Source organism: Calidris pugnax, unplaced genomic scaffold (genome assembly GCF_001431845.1).
Source record: "Calidris pugnax isolate Ruff unplaced genomic scaffold, ASM143184v1 scaffold188, whole genome shotgun sequence".
Taxonomy (NCBI): domain Eukaryota; kingdom Metazoa; phylum Chordata; class Aves; order Charadriiformes; family Scolopacidae; genus Calidris; species Calidris pugnax.
Window position 1 is genome coordinate 5,478,112 of NW_015091257.1, and position 20,872 is coordinate 5,498,983.

Here is a 20,872-nt window from a genome sequence, read left to right on the forward strand (position 1 = left end):
GTATTTACCAAAGTTAGTAACGTTTATTGTAACTAATTTTTCAGTCCTGGTATTATTGAGTTGAATGAGCAAAAACACATTTGTAGGCAAAAAGAATACTTTTTGTTAGGCCAATAGGGAGAGCTACAAAAATTACACAAGTCTTTAGGACGCACAAACCATTCTTCAATTTCATACATCAAGAAATGGCAACAGCTCTATCAAGCCACTATTTCTATCACAAGACAATAATCCTCCATGATTTACTTCATATGTTTCCCCACTGTGTGTAGTGACTTCTGTCTTACTGTTTAACTTTTTCAGGAAAAATGTTGAAGGGATGATTAGTGGAGTGTTAATTCTTCTCTGTGAGGACTTACACTGTATTTCATCATTCAAAATACACTATTGTAAAGTTGCAAACAATAAAAGAGAGGAAATGAGAGTACAAGCTATACATATGCTTGTACAGCTTTCAGGATATTTTCATGTTAGCTGGTACACTGAAAAATGGTGCTTATTTGAAATACTTGAAAGATGAATGCTTATTTGAAAACATATGGATAAATAAAACCCAGGTTAGGTAAAATAAATACCTGAAGTCCTTGCAGTTCTTTATTTCTGCTCTGTGCAACTCTGTGAATGGTCTGGTGTGAGATGCCTTTGTATACTAAACTCTTTGAATGGTAAACAGATCCTGCTATGTAGCTGCTTCTAGAAGTCCCTCCATGAGACTTCCACAATAAAAATGTGGTCAAAGTGAACATATTTGTCAGGTGATCACATTTTCAGGTTACCATATCTGTCACATACTAAGCAGTTAAGAATCTCTCGTAGAGTATCATGAAGATTACATAGATAAAAATCACAAGCATAGAGTAAAATTTGTAAACAAATCTTTATATTACTGGTGTATAGAATTAGTATCTAACACAGTCCTAGGAAAATTTAGGAAAGACAGGAATGTAGATGTTGAAAGAAGAAAGATTTCTCAGTTTCTTGGACAAGGATCTTGACTGACAGATATCAGACTAAACTGTTTTTAACTGTCTCCAAAGATGTCCATTTCAAAATGTTCTCAAGAAAAATAATACATTGTTCAGCTCTTCTTACAGTTAGAAATTTCTTTTATTATCTAGCTTACAACTTGCTTGGAGTAAGCTAACTCCATTATTTCTCATACTAACCGCTCTTCTTACAGTTAGAAATTTCTTTTATTATCTAGCTTACAACTTGCTTGGAGTAAGTTAACTCCATTATTTCTCATACTAACCTCAGTGAACCCGACAAAAACTGACCACTGTTCTCTATGAGGTTTTCCTACACATTTGATTAACTGCTGTATTTATATTTCACCTTTTTTTTTCTTAAGAACAAATTTATCCTATTTCATCTTATCCCTATCAGTTATCTTTCCAAAAACGCTTTCTTGCATTCTCTCCCATTCCTTTATATTTGGGCCTGGCTGCAAAGAGTAATTATTTCCATTATCTCCATTATGTTACTTCACACAACCCTCATGTGAATAGAATTCAAAGTGACAATGTTTTGTTTGCTGTTAACTTGTGCAACGCCTACTCCTCCTTCACTAGCTCTTTGCTGTACGTGTATTCAGTTTCTTCATTTTGAATGTAATTCTTGCATTTGTATTTACTGATTTTTTTTTTAATTTCCACTCGTCTCACCAATCTAGAAAGATCACTCTGCATTGCAGTTGGGTCCTATGTGCTTTAATCTCTTTCAGTTTCCTATTTTTCACATATACATCTGTTCTCCCATTTTATAATAGATAAATCATATTTCTTTAGTTTGGACATTAGAACATCCTATGTGACTACGTAAAAAACTCTGCTAAGTAAGACACACCATACCGATTCTCTCTCTTCCCATAATCTGGACTAATTACTTTTGTGAGAAGGTAACTGGTTTGCTATTATATGATTTGTTGTGGAAACTTCCAGAGCAGCTGCTTCTTATCACTGTGTTATTGTACAGATGCTCTTAGATTGATTGTTTAGTAATGAATTAAACAAAGCACCTCCCTTGATTCCGGGGTTTGGTTGTTTTATGTTCCTTAACTACAGCTTTAGCATTTTTTCAGTCTTCTTGTACCTCAATTGGCCTTTATGAGCTTTTGAAGATAATCACTAAAACATGTAGGTGAACTGGCTAGTGTTTTAGGAACTTATCAGATATTGATGATACAAATACTCTGTTAAATTCCCTGGTTTTTGCTTTTCTGACCTGTATTCCTACCTCCATTTTTTTAATTAGTTGTTAGTTGTGTTAGGCATATGGTCACAGTGAACCTCTTTGTGAACATCAAAGCAAAAACTGTATACATAACTCCAGTCATTTGCAATCTACACCAAAGTAGTAAGACACCTTGTTACTCTGCTTCTCAAAAAAAGATGTCAAGCAAATGGCATTTTCAAAGCAAAAAGCAAGGAATGGCAAGTTTTCCCTTTCATGGAAACTTTGTAGGACCTGATTTGATCAGTAAAAACGGAAATCTTCTCAAACCAAGAGCAAGCACTTCATTTCTCAGCACCTCTCAAAATCACAAAAGGAACAGACTCCGTTTTCCTTGAACGCGTGTTTCCTGCATGGTCTGAAAGATGAATGAAGACTTTGGGAAAAAAAAATAAAATTAATGAAGTGTTGAGTCCTTGAAGTAAAGCAAATTTGTCATTGATTTATTTAACATAACTTGCAGATAATTACATGGAAATAAAGGAAGAAGTTATGATTTAAATTCGCGGCCCTATGACTTCTTTCATTTGATGGATGATTCAGCACATGTTGTGACATGTAGACTCAGACCTGAGAATAGAAGTCCTAGGACAGACTTCCTTTCCCTGTGAACTTCTTTGTTTATACAAAAGGAAGTCAAGATAGATACCCTGGACAACTGGTATCTCAGCAGAGAAAGAATACAAGACAGACAGCCAAACTCTGCTTGAGTGTAAAAAGTGTTCATATGACATTTGTTAGACTGTAGTTACATTTATTTTGGAAGACAATTATATTTTATAGGCCTCTCATTGGGAGTATGTTTTCATAAAAGGGGTAAAGGCAAACATAATGGAAATTATAATACATAAAATAATGTTAAGTCCAATTTTGCAGGAATTTTGCAAGCATGCAAGTATTGACTTGAATTAAGGAAAGGTCTTGAGCCAGATCTTTAGTTTCTTGTGCCTCCAAAACTTCCATTGGCAGCACTGGAAATTTTGGATTGATGAATAAAATGCTATCAGATGCTTTGTTTGATCCTGACAGATCAAACGTCTGATTTTGGATTCCATTTTCTTCCCTTAACATTAAAAAAATTCTGCTTAATGGAAATTTATAGAAGTTATTCACCATCCAAGACTATCTCTAAATTCACGTAAGTGTTAACTGAAGACTGGACAGACACACGAATAATGCTTGACTCCTACTTCAATGCTGAAATGCTGACTTCAGACTATTTTAAAACTTGTGTTATTATTAAAAATGGTATTATCGTTTTCCAAGAATTACTGTAATATAAAAAAGTGCTGAAGTTAGGTAAAAGAACTAAAGATATATCTAATCTGTGACTTGTTCAAGGAAAATAGCCAGGTTAGAAAAGACCACATGAATAATCTAGTTAAAAAACTTGACTACTTGTCACTTTTTTCATTAACTACTCTCACAAGCAGCTATATCCCTGCCAGATATTTAGGCACATGCTTCACCTTGAGCATTGATTTGCTGATTTAGAGCCCAAGGGCTTAAACCATAAAAGAGAAACTAAGATACAACTAAGTCCTATTTAATTAGGCCAGTAACATAATAGTAACTTTAATAAATGCTTGTGTATAAACCACACCTTTTTAGCTTGCACTGAATTTTTAAAAAGTTTTATAAAACATTTTATCACATAAATTATGCTCTTATATCTTCAGCAATGTCCTTGTCCTTGTCATTTAATCCAACATCCTTGTTCTAATCAAATACTTTTTACTTCAAGTAGTTCAGTAGATGATAAATAGACATTTTACAACAGTTTACAATTTTCCTAAACTGGATAAATTTCTGGAGTTGAGAAAATCTTTGTTTATAGTTTTTTTTTTAAAATGTAATTATTATAATTACACTTTGTCATGTTTTAATCAATACAGAAAATAAAAATAAAGCTTTTATTCTCATTATATTCGAAAACATGGACATAATTTTATGAACAATCAGAACTTTAAGAATTCAGAAATCTCGGAGTATCCATGTATTTTAAAAGTGAGTTAACACTTGCAAAATTCTGATTGGAGTAGTTTGTTGAAACATGGCCATATGTAGCATTTTTTAGCCATTATTTCAATAGCATAATTCATAAATCTTACCAAAATTATGTACATAATCCAATAAACCATCCTTGATCACAGAAAAAGTATTGAACTTGTAAATGTATCCCAAAATACGCATTACAGAAGTGTTTTTATTAGGAAGTCATGTTTAGAAGGATAAAGAGTATGTATGACACTACATGACTTCCGTTTTTTGACTTAACTTTATACTCTGTGTTCAGAGTTCCTCCTTTGCTGGAAAGAAAACGAAAACCACAGTGAATATACTTTTTTGAAAATATTTTTTATTATAAAATGTACAGTATATTGACCTTAATATTATAAAACACTGTAATGTATCAGAGTCTTGTAAAGACCAATAATTTATAAAATGAGACCAAGTTCATTGTTACTCTTTCTAGTCTCATAGTCTTGATTTAAAAATATATATAAAATATATAATGAATTATTTGACTGTAGCATCCTTAGTAGTTGGAAAAAGTTTGTTCATATGTTAAGGTAACTACTGTCTGCATTTATTTTTATTAAAATAGATCACTCTTATTTGCTAAGTTAGTCTTTGATTTTGAAGAGCTGATAGAAGAATGAACAAAAAGGTTAGTAATCATATTCTATAAGGCTAGATTACGTAAAAGCGCTGCAGGGTATAAGAAAATTATGTTTTACTAAAGCACTTCTATCACTGCAGCTCATTTATTAACAGTTAATACTTCTTTGGTACTTTTAAGGTGCTTGTTAAAACAAGGAATAGCTTTGGACTATTGACAAGAATAGAGTACTTTAGTTCTCAGATGCTATTGGATAGCACGAAAAACCACACTACACTGTCTTAACACTTTAAAGACCTTTTCCAACATGTTAGTCTCCTCAATTTCAGTATGTCTACTGCCCCCTTTTATTGCAGGGACATATTACCATATTGAGTAAAAAATCAACGCACTTTGCATGATAACAGGGGTTTTTTTCTGCCCTCAGCCTTCCTGGCTTTGTTGCAAGCAGTGCTTTCCTTGCTGCACTTGCCTGGCAGTGATTTGAACACTTGTATCCAGCCAGAGGTATTAGTTTTAGTGTTAGAATATGTGTATATATGTTGTTTTCGAATCACTGCCTAGTATATTTTTAGCAGTGCATTTATAGAAGCCCGCATCCCTTTGAGTAGGCTGCTGGATGACTAATGACCCCTGAGGGTGGAGGAATTTGTTTCCATACAAACGGGATTGAGCTCCTGCTGTCAGATGTGATTTGTCTGGAAGCTCCCATGTTATTTCTGCCTTAGGAATCCCAATGGCCATGCAGTTCAGTTTTACTGAATTTCCAGGCCTGGCATAGATGACAGGTGCTGGCTCACTGGTGATCCGGGGAGGATAGGCTATCACGATGACAGGCACACTCATAACAGAAGTGCCATACTCTGTGGACACCTTGCACAGGTAAGTGCCCCTGTCAAATACAGAAGCCTCACGCACTGTCAGTGAGCCATTCTCCAGCAGAGAGAAGCGACCCACAGCCTGGGGAGCATCCAGGACCATCCCATTGGGCAGCGTCCAGGAGATCTGCGTCCGCTGGTTTGGCTGGGTGATGCAATGGAGTTGCAGAGTCTCTCCATTGATGATGCTCACCAGGTTGTTGTACTGGTTGCTGATTTCTGGCCTGAGTCCCACCTTCAAGAAGACTACCCGTTCCACATAACCTCCTGGGTTTCTGGCTGTACAGCGGTAAGTCCCAGCATCCCCAGAGGAGAGGCTGCTGATATGTAAGATCCCATCCCTCTTGTGGTAAAATCTGTGCAGACGGCTGCCACTCAGCACTTCAGTACCATTGGGAAGGATCCAGCTTGTGCTGGGCTTGGGGTTCCCCTGGACCGAGCAGTTCAGGTTGATGCTGTGCCCAGCAATGGCAGTGATCCTTTCATTGACAGGGTCTCTGAAGGAGGGTTTCTCCAAATTGTCTGTGATGAGGAGCTGCACAATCAGTCTCGCTTCTCCTCCTTCGTTCCGTCCGATGCATATGAGCTGCACCGCATCTGTCTGCCTCACCTCTCTGATGTCCAAAGTACCATTGCGATGCACAGTGATCCTGTTCCCATAGTAGGGAGCTGGCAGGATTACTCCTTCTGGAAAAGCCCATAGGATCCGTGGAGCAGGGATGCCTTCAGCTTTGCAGTCAATAAGTTTCCGGCTATCCCTGATGGCTGTCTCCCTCACAGATGTTATTGCACTGAGATAACCATTGATTCTGGGAGGCTGAACGTTAACATGGATCCAGACAATTTTCCGATCCTCTCCAGCGCTGTTCCGTGCTACGCAAGTATAGTTACCACTGTCAGATCTTTGGGCCTTTTGGATGAGGAGGGTGCCATCCCTATAGACCTGGTATTTGTCAGACAGGGCAGGAATGGGCCTGTTGGTTGGGGAGAGCCAAGTCACCTTGGGAGTGGGTTCTCCTTTGGCTTCACATGCTACTGTCACAACATCACCATAGGGTACGTTAATAATGACATACGTTTTGTTCCTGATAGTTGCAGGCTCGGCCACTACTTTGACCCGCACCTTCATCTCATCCTTCCCAATCTGGTTCTCAGCGTAGCAGGTGTAGTCACCTTCCTCTCTCAGTCCAACATCATTGAAATACAGGGTTCCATTATTGAAGACCACATATCGCTTTGTCCGGCTGCCGCTGTCGTCCGACTGCATGAAGGTATTAATCATGCTACCATCTGGGAGACCCCAGGAGATCTCAGGATTTGGCAGACCTGTGGCTACACAGTCAACTTTCAGGTCCCCTCCGTACTTGACCTTGTGGTTATTCTCATTCTTATGTTCTATTTTTGCTGGTTTCATCATCACATTCACTTTGAGGACCACATAGTCATCCCCAATCTTATTACGGGCCACACACAGATAGTCTCCCGCATCTTTATCTGTAACTGAATGGACAACCAAAGTCCCATTGCTGAATACTTTGATTCTAGTCTCCAGGCTACTGTAAAGAGAGAAAAAAGAACAGCACATGAGCTGCAAAATCACATTTTAGGTATTAGTTATATAGCAAAACCTGAGGAAATAACCCAACAACTCAACAATACTGAAATAAAGGAGAGAAGCATTGCTATTGTTAGATAATTATATAGTCTGAAATGTCCAAGACTTTCTCCAGCAAAAAGCAAATGGAAAAAAATAATTCTACTCCCTTGTAACCAAGCAATTCTACTTTGTTACATTCAATGACTATAATGGAGTATTTGACCATTAAACAACCATTAAATACCAAATGGTGGTATTTTTTACTCTTCTGACTACATGTATGGTACTCTGTAACATTCAACAAATTATGTACACCTAGCACATACAGGTTATGGACCATAACTATGGAGTCTGACACTTGGATCCTCAGCTGAAAACAAGTCAAGATGAGTAACTTCCTCTGGCCTCAGGTAATCTCTAGAATGACTACAAAGAAGCAAAATATTGTTAAGCTTTGAAATAAGGAAAAAATATTTTCAAGGTGCTAAAAAGCTGGTTTTCCTTTTCACTTCACTATGGAATTGGTGCATTGTGGTCAAAACTAATTTCCTTAGTAGCCCCAGCCTTCTCCCCAAAGATCTGCTGTATCTGAAAACCAACACACATTAAGATCATGAGGAAAAATGAAAAATACTAATTTTGTTGCTATCACTATGAAGCATAAAATGAATTCTGGATTTTGTGATATCAACAGGCTACCTAAATATACTTTGTTGTCAGTACAAAAAAAATGATGACTACATTCAGCTATCAAGAAAGCAAGGATTTTAAGTCCAGTACATTTCTCATCTGTCTATAGTGCTCAAAGAGTGAGTAATGACTAATCTAATAGAGCAGAAATTATGTTTTCAGCAAAGTCTTAGGAGATTTATTGTAGTTTTGGAGAAGTGATATTTTACTTGATATTGTGAACACTGGAGAATGTATTGTTTTAAGCATCTATATGCAACTGGGTTTGCACAGACCTTATTGCATTTTTAATATCATTGTATAAATAAATGTCACCTTGCAATCTGTGCAGGCACCTATGCAACTCTATACAAACTAGGCACATTGGAACAAGCAGTACATGAGTTGTATATCTTAACTTTTGCCACTGGACTTTTCACAACATTTACAAATGGCTGTAAAAGACACATAGTGGCAGTTTATCCTAAACACCTGAAGCTGACTTTTCAAGAGTACTATTGTTTTCAAGGAAATTACACAAAGTCATGACTTGGCTATCTTGTAATACAATTTCAAATTCTTCCTTAAGGATTTGGTGCCTTATTGAAAATTCACCGAAGTCAAGAATGCAACTTGTACATGTAGGAATGGTCTTTTCTCTAAGTTCATCTAAACTGTAACTTAGCTGTGACACCTCAAATAGCAATTTACCTGTGTAGGGAATCAATCATCCTTTTGGAAGGCAACCTCCACAATATCCGAGGCCAGGGGTCACCAGAAGCACTACAGTCCAGATGGAGGATGCTGCCATATGTTACATCTGTCCTCAGAGGAGAGCTCCCAGTGATCTTAGCATTAGATGCATGCTTCTTTACATGGAGTTGTATTGTTCTCCTGGCAGCTCCCACCATGTTAGCAGCAATGCACTCGTAGGTCCCACTGTCCTTGGGGGAGACGTTGCGAATATAAAGAGTTCCATTGGGAAAAACAAATAAATTCCCATTGACAAACTGAGAAGGTCGGATTTGTGTTCCATCAAAGACCACCCAGCGGATGCTGGGAGAAGGTGCTGCTTTGGCAGTGCAGTGGATGTTTATACTGCTGCCAAGGGGCAAGGAAATGTTCTCTTGCCTATCCTGCTGGATGATGGGGGGTAAGGCTGCAATGTGCAGCCTCACTGCAATGCTGTCAGCTCCTGCAGCATTGCTTGCTACGCATTTGTAAACTCCTCGGTCTGAAAAAGTTGCTTGCTTGATAGACAGGGTTCGATTTTCGTGAAGCATTATCCTGCTTTCTGTGGTTGTGACTGTCTGCAAAATCTTCCTATCTGGGAAAATCCATGAAATATGTGGGCTTGGAGTCCCACTAGCCAGACATTCAATTGCTATGGTATCTCCAAAGTAGACCGTAACATCTCGATAGCGAGAAAGTAAAATTTTGGGCTGGTGGGCTACAACTGTGAGCACAATGATCATTTTATCTATACCATGCAGGTTCTGAGCTGTGCACAAATACTGTCCACGATCCTGAAGTTGAACATTTCGGATAAGGAGGGTACCGTTTTTCCATACTTCAAACCTCTGCAACCTGGTGTTGGCTGTCATTAGAGCTCCTGGGAAAGTGAGAGAAAAGAAAGAAACAGAAAGTCAAAGGGTTTAAGACATATATTGTTACATTGAAGAATTCTTATGTAAGATTTCAGATTTACTTAAAGCCAAGGGCAACTTTAGGTGGATCACATGACATCTTCTGACACTCTCCATAGTTCAAATTAGTCTTTGTTTCTATTGCAGAACTAACCATACTAGCTTGCAAGCCTGTACAGCACGGCAACTTTTAAGGGCTTCATGCTTTAGGATTCCTCTTAAATCTTTATCCAATTTCTGCTTTCCATTTGCTTATGGAGATGACACACATCAATACTTACGGCAGCTATGTTAACAAACCCAGACTCACAAGTGTCATCATAAATTCTAGCTGCTGTGACTAATCAGAGTTGGGTCCTATTCTCCCTTCAAAAAATAAACTCATTAAATGGTAGAGATTTTCTTTTACTACAAGCAATACTGCAAAGTTATTTTTACTTGTAATGATGAGTTGCAGTTAGTTACATTTTATCTATAAAGATTAAAAGACACAGAAATTATTCTTCAGTGTTTTGGACTATTCCTGCAATCATGCTGCATTTCTGTGCAACAACGCAAGTATTTGTACCCTTAACAAAACATGCAGAACATATTTTTCTGTGTCTTACCTGTAGAGACTTTTGTCCAAGTAATAAAAGGCTTGGGTTCCCCTACTGCATCACAAGGGATAAAAGCATCTGCTTCAGCAAGGATGGATATGCTCTGAGACCCTTTTGTGATAATTTTAGGTCTTTCTCCATGTATCCTGAAATTAGTGGAAGACTGAATTACAGTTGAATTGTGGCGCATAACGCCTCCCACATAAGGCACAGATGGAACTTTTTGATGACGATGATGGACATTTTTAGAAGGATGAACTGTAGTGGATATCTGTGGTTTTGTGCGCTGAGAAACAAACGCTGAAGGGGTAATCTTCAAAATCGCTGGTGGTTGTGATGTGGTGGTTGTGGTGTGTAGCACTGGAGGCACTGGAATAGCTGTAGCTCTCTGCACTGTAATTCCAGGAGGGGAAACCTGGGCAACCTTCTCGTTTATGTCTTTTGGGACTAGCTGACTAGGGACGAGTGGTTTAGGATGCATACTTAAGTGAGGGAATATCCTTGTTCTGTTGAAAAGGGATGGCATTCTGGAACTGGGATAATAGGGGACCCCTTGACTTGGCAGCTTCCCTGCTGTGCCTCTGTTATCTGGAACATAATTATTTCCAAAAAATCTTGAATTAGTATTGTACCTGTTCTGACCCTGATTACTGAATTTACTTGCAGTAAATGGATTTGTTTTGTGAAATGGAGAAGCTTGTGTTGGGGTAGTTGTTTCTCTCTGAGAGGCAAAAGATTTTTTGTCCTGGATGGTATGTGCTGCATATGCTGTTATCTCTGGTTTGTTTGTGTAGTGAAGAGGCTGATGTGTTATAAAATTGCGAAATGAACCTTGTGTTACAATATATGGAGGCTTCACTGTGCCTCTTACTGGAACATTCTTTGGAGGCACAACAGGCAGTCTTTGGTTTAGGGTTGGTATCATTCCAGCAGGTGGATGGGGAAAGTTTGGATTTAGCAGTAAACTGTTGTTTGACTTGCTAGTATACATCTCTTTGAATTGCTCCTCTTTTGACTGTATGCTAATTCTGTTCTGGCTAGAGGAAGGAGTAGGGTGTACATTCCATCTTGAGCTCACCACCATTTTGCTACCATCTGCTTCAACTTGTGTTGCTCCTGGGAACCTTTCTTGATTGAAGGCATTACTTTCCTTGGGGGTATAATGAAGGGAAGGGTGTGCAGTGCTTGAAATGGAAGGGGGTAGAGTAACAAGCTTTATAAATGGAATAAAGGCAGTGGATGTAGTTGGAGGCTTTTCAGTTGTCTGCAAAGTAGGATCATGATGAAATATATGTGACATAGCTTCCTTTTTATCCAAGGAAGATGGCTTTGTCCCAGTCTGAGAAACAACAGGTTTCTTTGTGTCTCTGAGAGGAAAAGTCTGAGTCTCTGTTGTGCTGAAGGAGGAGGACAAAGTAATCATCTCATATTGCTGAGGTGGGTCAGTTATTGCTGGTGTTTCTAAAGATACTGTGGGCTTCCATGGCTCCTTTGAAACTGACAGGTCCTTAAAAACTTCCACTGTGCCAACAGGAATACTTAAGTCAGTCATAGTGGGATATATCAGCTGGAATGTTCCAGAAGTTGTTTCATTAACCACAACTTCTGAGTCAAATATGATAGGCTCTTCTTGAGATTCTGGTTTTGAAGATAGTATCAAGCTGTTTGCATGCTCAGGAGAAGTTGTGCTTGATTGCTCTGCTTTACTATCCATAGTTTTAGAATCTGCTTTAATGCCCTTCTCCTCAGATATATTGTCTAATGAGTGGTATGTTGGCACTTCACTTTGCTCCGGTTTCAGAGGTGCACTTGACCCTTTCGTGGGAACTGTGTCATGTACAACATATGATGATAAAATCGTGATAGGTGCAGTCACTGGAAGTGCCGAGGTTTCAGGAGCAGTAGTGAGAGTCACACGTTTTGCTTCAGGAGAAGCAGTAGGTCTAAAGAAGGAAGTTGTTACCACCTCTCTGGTTTTGGTAATTTTCTCTAAGACAACTGGATTAGTAACTAATGAAGGACTGTATTCCATATGCTCCTCTTCCTTAGCCTGTATTTTGTCATTGTGTTTAAGATCAGGACTTTCAAGAGTTGCAGAAGAAGTTTTGGTCACAGCTTCAACTTCAGGTGTCCTTGGAACTACAGGAATTGCCTCTGTTGTTACAACAACATGGGGGAAAGGCTTTGGTCTTTGTCGGATTCTGTTTGGCCTCAATCTCCTTCTCCCATATGGCCTTCTTCTAGGATGCTGAGTAACAAGTGATGGCACGGTCTTTCTATGGGGAGTTGTTGTTGTGGCCATAGTGGTCAACCTACTGATGGAAGAAGCAGTTTTTACCCCCCCTGCTGTTATATGAAGAGCATTAGTACTTGGCAAAGTGAATCTGAGATCTGGTTTCGGAGTAGCCAGGTTTCTGTGTTCTCCTCCCTGAAAACTCTCTGCGTAACTGCTGGACATGCTTTCTTGAGCACCTGTATTCCTGTGGATCTCAGGTTCTTCCTTGCTCTGAACCCTGATGGGTGTGACAGCTGGAAAACTTGTACTTAAGTCTGCCATTTTTGTCTGACCTGTGGATACTTCTTTGTGCTGGTATGTCAAGTTATTGCTCTTTTCTGTAACAAATGGGGAAACAGATGAAGAATTGGTACTTTCAGAATCTGTTGGGATGATTTCACCCAACTGAGGTGGTGTTGAAATTATGGTGTCAACACTCTTCTGGCCCACCTCATTTAACTTCACACTTGTCTCCAAGACGCTATGAAGATCCACAGTCTGAGATTCAGCTAGGACAGTAGCATCAAGTGGTAGCTCAGCAAAAGCAGAATTTTCCACTGATGGTGAAGATACAGTTCTATCTACATTTTCTACTGTGAATGAACTGCTCTGAATATTAGGAATGTTTGTAACAATTTGTCTGGTTAGAGGTTCTTCAGTGAGAGCACTGATGACTACAACTGAATCCCCAGTCCTGACATCAAGATGCTGATGGTCTTGGGGTTGCACAGTTGCAGGTACAGAAGTCAAATATAAACCCAATTCAGGGATTTCTACAGAGTATTTACTTGCAGGTGTTTCTAAAGCCTTGTGGTCAGAGAAGGGTTCAGTTTCTGACCTTGTTAATACAGACTGGACTGAAAATGCTTTAGTGTTGTGGGAAACAGTGACTGAGAAGGGCTCATCTTCACCCACAGGTGATGCATCAGCAGAGGAATCTACCCCATCAGGTGCTGTCTCTGAAGGTGGAGGGCTGGCTACCGGATGAGGGTCTGGAGTAGTTTTCTGGAGGACTGACGGCAGTGCAGTTGTTAAAGAAATGGCTGTAGCTGTTGTTGTTCTAGGAAGATTCTTCCCACGAACCTTGGCCAAAATGTCAGCCCAGTGTTGTGGATTAATCTGCTTGCTTGCCATATTAATTCTCCTTCGGGATTCAAATACTCTCCGGCCTTCTGCAACATTGCTGTCTTGGGTTCTATCAGTACTTTTCCAGATTTTCATTTTCCTTCTGCCTTTCTTCCCCTTCTTAATTTGAGCCTCTGGCACCTTGTCATTTTTTTGTTTAAAGGATATTTCCCTGTCTTTCAAGTGGTTCTTTCTTTGTGGAAACTCATCCATCGCTCCTGTCCCTGATCCTTCTCCATCATCTATGACCCTCCCTCTTGGTTTTGACAAGCTTTTTGAGCCTGGACGCTTTTTTAGTTTTATCCTTTTAAATGACCTGTCAGATACCATTTTATTTACTGTGACCCTTACAACAAACTGATCTGATCCCTGCTGGTTGACAGCCACACATCTGTAATGGCCACTATCACTGACGTGGCTTTTTGGAATAAACAAAGTACCATTGTCCAACATATATCCTTTTGAAGAGTTTGATAACTCATTAAGGACCTGGCCATTTGGAAGAATCCAGCTCAACTGTGGCTCTGGGATAGCAACCGCTTTGCAAGGCAAAACTATTGGATCTCCAACACTTTTTTCAACTCTCACTACATCTGAATCAGACACCTGAATAGCTGGAGGTTGTACGAGAAGTCTGTAAGCCATTATGTCCATATCATCTCTCACTTGGGCAACGCAGTGGTACAAACCACCATCAGTGTAACCCACTGCTTTGATTATTAGCTGGCCACTGCTAAGAATGGAAAACCTGCTGTCTTTCTGATTAAATGGTGCCTGCAGTTTAGTCCCATCTGGAAAGAGCCACTGAACAGAGGGTCTCTCAGAGGCTTTCACATTGCAGCTCAGTTGACACTCTGACCCTTCCACCACACTCTGTGCTGCCCTTGTGCTCTGGTTTTGCTCTATCATTACCCAGTTTCTCTGCTGTCTGGTGTCTTTGGTACGAATTGTCTGAGAAAACACAGTGAAAAAAGATAGCACCACTTTTTTCCCTGTACTCTGGCGCCTGTTTAATTGGATATTTATAAGAGGTTGCATCACCCAGGAAGGCTCAGCCAGTATTTGAGCTTTTACACCTGTGTAGTAAAGAGCATCATAATCTGAGCCTTGCCTGTACCGATAGCTTATTTTAGGCTCTTTGCTGAGCATAAGTTCCCTCTCTAATTTGACAGGTACTTCACTGTAGTAAGCTATAAGTTTCCACAATTTTTCATAGTTTTCTCGATTCATTGGACATTCAAAATCTAGTGAAACTGTTGCATTTATATCAATCTCCTGAGTCTGGATTTGATTCCACTGAATTTTCGTAGAGCCTGTTGGTTTTTTGATTTCACAGTTCAGATGGACTACATTGCCATGCTCATCAGTCATATTTAGAGTAATGTTCCATGGAGAGGACTGAAGCTCTTCTAGAGGGAGTTCATAACTGTCACCATCTTCTTCATCTTGGGTGCTGCTATTCTGCCTCAGCGAGGACTGAATAATAGGTTTCCTACAGGAAATATCTTTCAAGTTCAGAATGTCTTCTTTCTGCAGCTGTTTCGGGCTGTTGCACTTAGGACAGAGCTGTCCCCCCTCATAGGCTTTGTCCTTTTTGCATTTCAAAATGCCTGCAAGAAAAAAAAAAAAAAAAAAAGAGGAAAAAAAAAGGGCGGGAAAGGGAAGTTGAAGAACTCTGTTCTAGAGTTAGAGAACTCTCAAAATTGTGAAATGGGCCACATAAGGAACACTTTATGGCAATGAAAAACATGGCCAGGCTTTTAAAATGGCACCTCTTTCTTTTCACAAATGAATGGGCACCTGATTCTAAAACTGTCCACAGTTTCATCTGACTGTAATGAAAAGATTAAACACTCCATCCTTCTGAAAATTAGATTCACTGCCTCTGAATAAAATGCCTAGAAATTAAGTGTTCTGAGTAACATTTTATTAGTGAATAAAAAGCTATGCTGTGGCAAAAAGTCTGCATCTGTACAGTGACAGCCTACCCATCTAACTTGTGGATCTAAGATGAGGAGGACTGAGTCCTCAGCTTTCAAAAATGCAGCATTTACCTGAGAAATGCTGGACTTCCTCATTAAATAACCAAGGAAGCTTTTTATTTTTCTCTGTTCATTAACAACAGTACTGGTTAATACACAAAACATTCTATTGTAGGTACCAAAATCTGCTGACTAGTTCCTGCACTTACAAGCTATTTGTCATCAGCACACAAAAACAGGAGTGCCACTTCTTCCCTGACCTCTGAAATAACTGTAAATTCTGTAATGATAAAATATAAACTAAAACAGAAATTATAGTCTTGACTCCTCTTTTCTATCAATGCCAGAAAGACTCTGGTCCACAAAATAACAGTTATAAATTTACTACATTTTTCTGCTCACTGAAATGTCAAATGTCACTTTACATATTTAGTTTGGAAACATGTTGTAAATAAAATGTATTCCAGTTATTCTAGGAATAAGTGTCATGCTAACCACTTCTGAGGAATGAGGGATCTTTGAATGAATGAGCAATATATGAGTGAGTTATAAGGCAAAATGTTAGCAGAAGGGGAAAAGAGTGGCAAAATTTCTTATCATTTTTAATTGAAAAATATATGCTTTGCCAGATAAGAATGAGGAAAGATAAGGAAAGCATGATTCATGACAGAACTGGCCCACAATCAACTTGGCAGTGGCCACACTGGTGATCTATGAAACAGCACTTTCATAACATTATCTGGACAGAACTCCCAAAGAAGTTAATGTTAGAGCTATATAAAGATACAAAATCTGTCATACATGAAAATGACATGGATAAATTCTTTTCTCTTCCCAAAAATCAGTACTGCTGTAGTAAAAAAAGGGAATCTAATTGAATAAGAATTGTAACAAGGCAAGACTGTGCAAGGAAAAAGTTCATCTATATTGTTATAACTTACAGTGCAACTTAAGTACACTTAATAGACGTACTCATTTGGATCAAGGCGAATATGTAAAAATATTAAAGTTACCTAAATAAAAAAAGCCCTCATTTAGTGTATTACTGATATAGAGGCATTACAAAACTGGTTTTGGGGTGGTTTTTTGCTGCTAATACTTAGCTTCTGCACATGACCTGAACTATTTCAGCCTAAGCAGTGTGATACTTATCTCACATCTAAGCCTGAATGAAGACAGACCAGTTACTCCAGGAAAAAAAATGCAGGATTGTAAGTATTTTCTGAAAATACTTAAAATAGATTTGTTCCTTCATAAAAGGAATTTGTAGTCAATGAAGAAGCACAGATAGACATGAAGGATGCATGAATATTACAAAAGAGCCTTAAAGATAATAGCATCAAAGTTAAATAAAGCACTCAGCTAGGAATTTTTAAACCTGATTTCTATTCCTTCCTTAGCCAAACATGATCAAATCCAATGTTCCCATCTTCCATGACAGCATATAGTTACTAGCTCTGTTGGTTAAGGACAATGCCAGCCCTTAGTCAAAGGTGTACCACTGTACAAAGAAACAGTGGTTTTCCACTGTTATAGGTTATAACATATTTTCTTCCAGTTGTAAACTTTACTGGTACTTTTTCCATCTTGAATGTAAAGGCTAATTCCTTGGTTGTCAAATACATATTTTTAGCTAGTGACACACAACTGCTTCCTCTTTACACTGCTCTCTAAATATTTATTGAATATTGCATTTATTGAATGGTAATGGAACATAGACATCATGTAAGTAATAATACTCATCATGTTAGATATTTTTCCTGTTCTGCACTACTACAGTATTTTTGCTCTTACCTCCAGAAACTTCATTCCATTCAAGAAGCCAGTTTAAGCTGCAGTCACAGGCCCATGGATTCCCATGAAGGTAAAGATTCTCCAACAGCGGCATGCCTTGAAACATCCCCGCAGGCAAGGTCCTAAGACCATTTTCAGATAGGTATAGATGTCTTACTGTTGACAGTTTGAAATAATCAAGGACCATAAATGTTGAAAAAGTGTTGGGGTGAAGCTGCTGGAGCAAATTTCCTTCTAAGTGGACCAGTCTCAGAGAAGTTAATCCATTAAAAGCATTTGGATGAATAAACTCAATTCTGTTGTGGTCCATGTGCAGTCTCATTAAGCTTGAAAGCCCTTGGAGAGTTTGGCCCGTTATGACTTTCAATTTATTATAACTAATTTTGAAAACCTAAAAAAAGGAATAGAAGAGATTAATTCTGAGTTTTGATCTAAATCCAAACAGAATAGCAAGCATGCAGAAGTTTTCCTTCCACGTTCAAATATCCTGTGCACCACTGAAAAATTATACGCTGGTCAAAGAGGGAGAATACAGCTGAATACTATTTGGCATTACCGAGTATGACATAGGCATAGTTAACAGATCTCAAATGTATTTGGGTACAAAACGGTATCTTAATCCTAAGAAAGGCACTATAAAACTCACTTAATTTTGTCTTCTGCTATTCATCCAAATTAGAATTTATGAAATTTAGGAAGACCTGAATGTTACCTGTAGAGACACAAGATCTTTCAAAGCACCATTAGGTATATTCTGAATGTCATTTCCATGTATCATGAGCAATTCCAGTTTTGTAAGTCCTGCGAAGGAGTTTTCGTATATAGACTGTATACTGTTAAACCTGGAAAAAAAATCACATATGCAGTTACATTCTATGCACTGACCGTCATGGACTGCAAATGTAAAATTAGTATAACCTAACTTTCAGGAAAAATTGGAAGGATCTTAGTGCATTGTCAAAGGGCCAGAAGTGACTGAAACATTTTTACAAGGCCAAGTGTACTCAGTCCATGTTTACATTAAGATTTCTTTAAACTCATTTTGTGGCACGTTAGTTATAACTTAGGAGTAAGAGTAATAAATAGGCATTTAAGTTCTAATAGTTGTCAGTATGTTTTTCCATGCAGCTGAGTTTATGGAATGGTAATAAATTAATGGCCTGTAGCCAATCAATGATGCTATGGAGCCTGGCAAACTAGACGGGCTGCAGTGTTGCCAAAACAGCATCTAACAATAAATGAATAAAGATTTGGAGAGAGGACATTAAAAGTGGATATCTCCCAAACAGCATGAGAAGCAGGAAGTCACATCCTGCTTCACTTACTGTTACAACATGTAATTGGCTACATCAGCTAATTACATAAGATCTAGGAATTGACCTTCCAATTATATAATTTGACCCTAGAAACTCCCTTTAGAGAAGGAATAGAGAATCTACTTTTTGAAAACAATTCAATTTCACTTCAGACAAATAAATCAGGTTTTATTTGCCAACATGGAAGTCTTAAGTTTGGCAGCCTAGCCCTACATTTGGGTTTTCCATATGTAGACTTAAAATTAAATGCATGAGCTAATCTCGGCACGAAGTCTCTAAATTAAGCTCTGAATTCTAAAGATTTTTCCTATTTTTTACACTTTCTAGAAAGGAAGGGAAGACACAAGAAGAAATTAAAATACTTTGAATATGGAGGAAATACTTCTAGATCCTCACCACACCTCCACTATCTGGAGACTCTGAATTTTCTGAAAATTTAGACTACTGTTTTCATATTTTCAGTCCTACCACAGATCTATTAGGCTTATAACAGTCATCCTATTAAAAATCCTTATTTTAACATTAGCCTTTCTGAAAAATATGAACTTCTCTGAATGAGAAATTTTTCCTCAATTAAATAATGTTTACCTGCTAAATATAAAGCATTTTAAAATAGAAAGCTTTTGCTCTTTTCCAAAGGGAAAGAAATGCAACAACAGATTGTTAAGACTGTTTCTTCCTGGGAAAGAACGCAACTCAGACAATGTCATTTGTAATGATAAAATACAAATATAGGTAAGGGCTTCCATGCTAGCAGTATCATATAATGTACCTTTATTTAAAAATAGCCAAAACACCTAAGTAACTTGGAAGCCTACATCCCATTTTCAAAAGCAACTTAGGGATAGAATTTGCCATAGAATATTGACATATGGGGGAAAGGTGACTATGTCTATGTATGGATTTGAATGTGGGAGGAGAGGGAGGCATTCTTGACTCAAACATGGCAGAGAAGTACAGATTGCTGTAATACAGATTCACTGAGTACAAGGGCATTTTGAGACTAATATTAGGCTTCAGATGGATAAAGTGCTGGTGGATAGGCATTTTAGCTACAGAGAAGCAAAAAGAAAAAACAAGTTCCCTGCTGTCAGTTACTGCATGATCAATCACAGCTACAGGTCTTGGGGTGGTCAAGCTGAGTTCCTACCGGGTAGTGATGCACCCCTGATATCAAGCAGAAGAGGGAGGACTCCAGCTCTTGCACCATGCCACATCACATAATGACCTTATGCAGATCTTTTGCGATAGGCAGCCTGCCAACTGTCCCTGCCTTCTCATCTCACAGTCTGACAGACAGATGTGAGCTGGCAATACCCTGGCAGAGAAAAGTGAGTTGGAGCCTGAGCAATCTCTCCCCAAAACATTGATGTCTGCTTATATTGTGCTTAAGTTCCTTGAAAAAAAAAAAATACTCCTAAGGTAATGGAATAACTTTGCTTCTAATGTATTATTTTAAGATATGCTGTATTTCATTGTTCTCCAAAATGCTACCTGGTTACACTATAGAATTTTAGTCCTACTATATTTTTTTACATTCCATATTAAATTCAACATTTAGTAGAAATCCCATAGTAGGTTTAATTCAATACAGTTTTTTATACACCGCAAATGACTAGAGGTAGCATTTGCCAAGAACTGACATCGTGATATAAATGTTTATTTGAAAATCACAGTAACTTTTCTTTTGAAACACGAGGGATACACTAAAACTTTCTCCATGCCAGTAACAGCCGCGTTCGAAACACAAAAAGTAACCACCCATCTCTGCAATTCCACTCAAAAAGCCCAGGCTGAGATCCCCGGTGCGCCGCACGTGCGTCCCGCATGCCGGGATTGCGCACCCGGACCGCAAAACGGTTCGCCGCCAAGCGCCGTATATATATACGAACCCAAAATTGATCCTTTCCACATGTTTGGAAATCCTGGCCGGCACGGCTGCCAAGGAGCGGAAGGTGCAGTGGACTTCGGTGGGGAGGTAGCAGGCGCAGGGCTGGGGACAGGCCCGGGCGGCCGGCGGCAGCCCCAGCCCCAGCAGCAGCAGCATCAGCACCACGGAGAGCGCCCGCGCCGCCGCCCGCGCCCCCATGGCGGGGCCTCCCCTCCGCGGGCTCCTCCTGGGACGTCCGGGGGGGT

General features: G+C 38.9%; 1 protein-coding gene across 1 annotated transcript; it reads right to left on the minus strand.

Annotated features, from left to right (window-relative positions):
• Positions 1–4,571: 4,571 nt before the first annotated feature.
• Positions 4,572–20,825, minus strand: MXRA5 (matrix-remodelling associated 5). The gene is made up of 6 exons (XM_014960318.1): positions 20,629–20,825; positions 18,133–18,262; positions 17,421–17,811; positions 10,254–15,254; positions 8,711–9,611; positions 4,572–7,289 (listed from the first exon to the last, which is right to left on the minus strand). The coding sequence occupies exons 1-6, from the start codon at positions 20,823–20,825 to the stop codon at positions 5,378–5,380; spliced, it is 8,532 nt and encodes a 2,843-aa protein (XP_014815804.1). The 3' UTR covers positions 4,572–5,377.
• Positions 20,826–20,872: the final 47 nt, after the last annotated feature.

What these genes read in the sequence shown, in the direction of transcription:
- MXRA5 (XM_014960318.1), bottom strand. Translation starts at nt 20,825, where the DNA reads ATGGGGGCGCGGGCGGCGGCGCGGGCGCTCTCCGTGGTGCTGATGCTG. An exon ending in AAGATCTTGTGTCTCTACAG is followed by an intron (nt 17,812 to 18,132) that starts GTAACATTCAGG and finishes TCCTTTTTTTAG; the next exon opens with GTTTTCAAAATTAGTTATAA. An exon ending in ATGGAATGAAGTTTCTGGAG is followed by an intron (nt 15,255 to 17,420) that starts GTAAGAGCAAAA and finishes TTTTTCTTGCAG; the next exon opens with GCATTTTGAAATGCAAAAAG.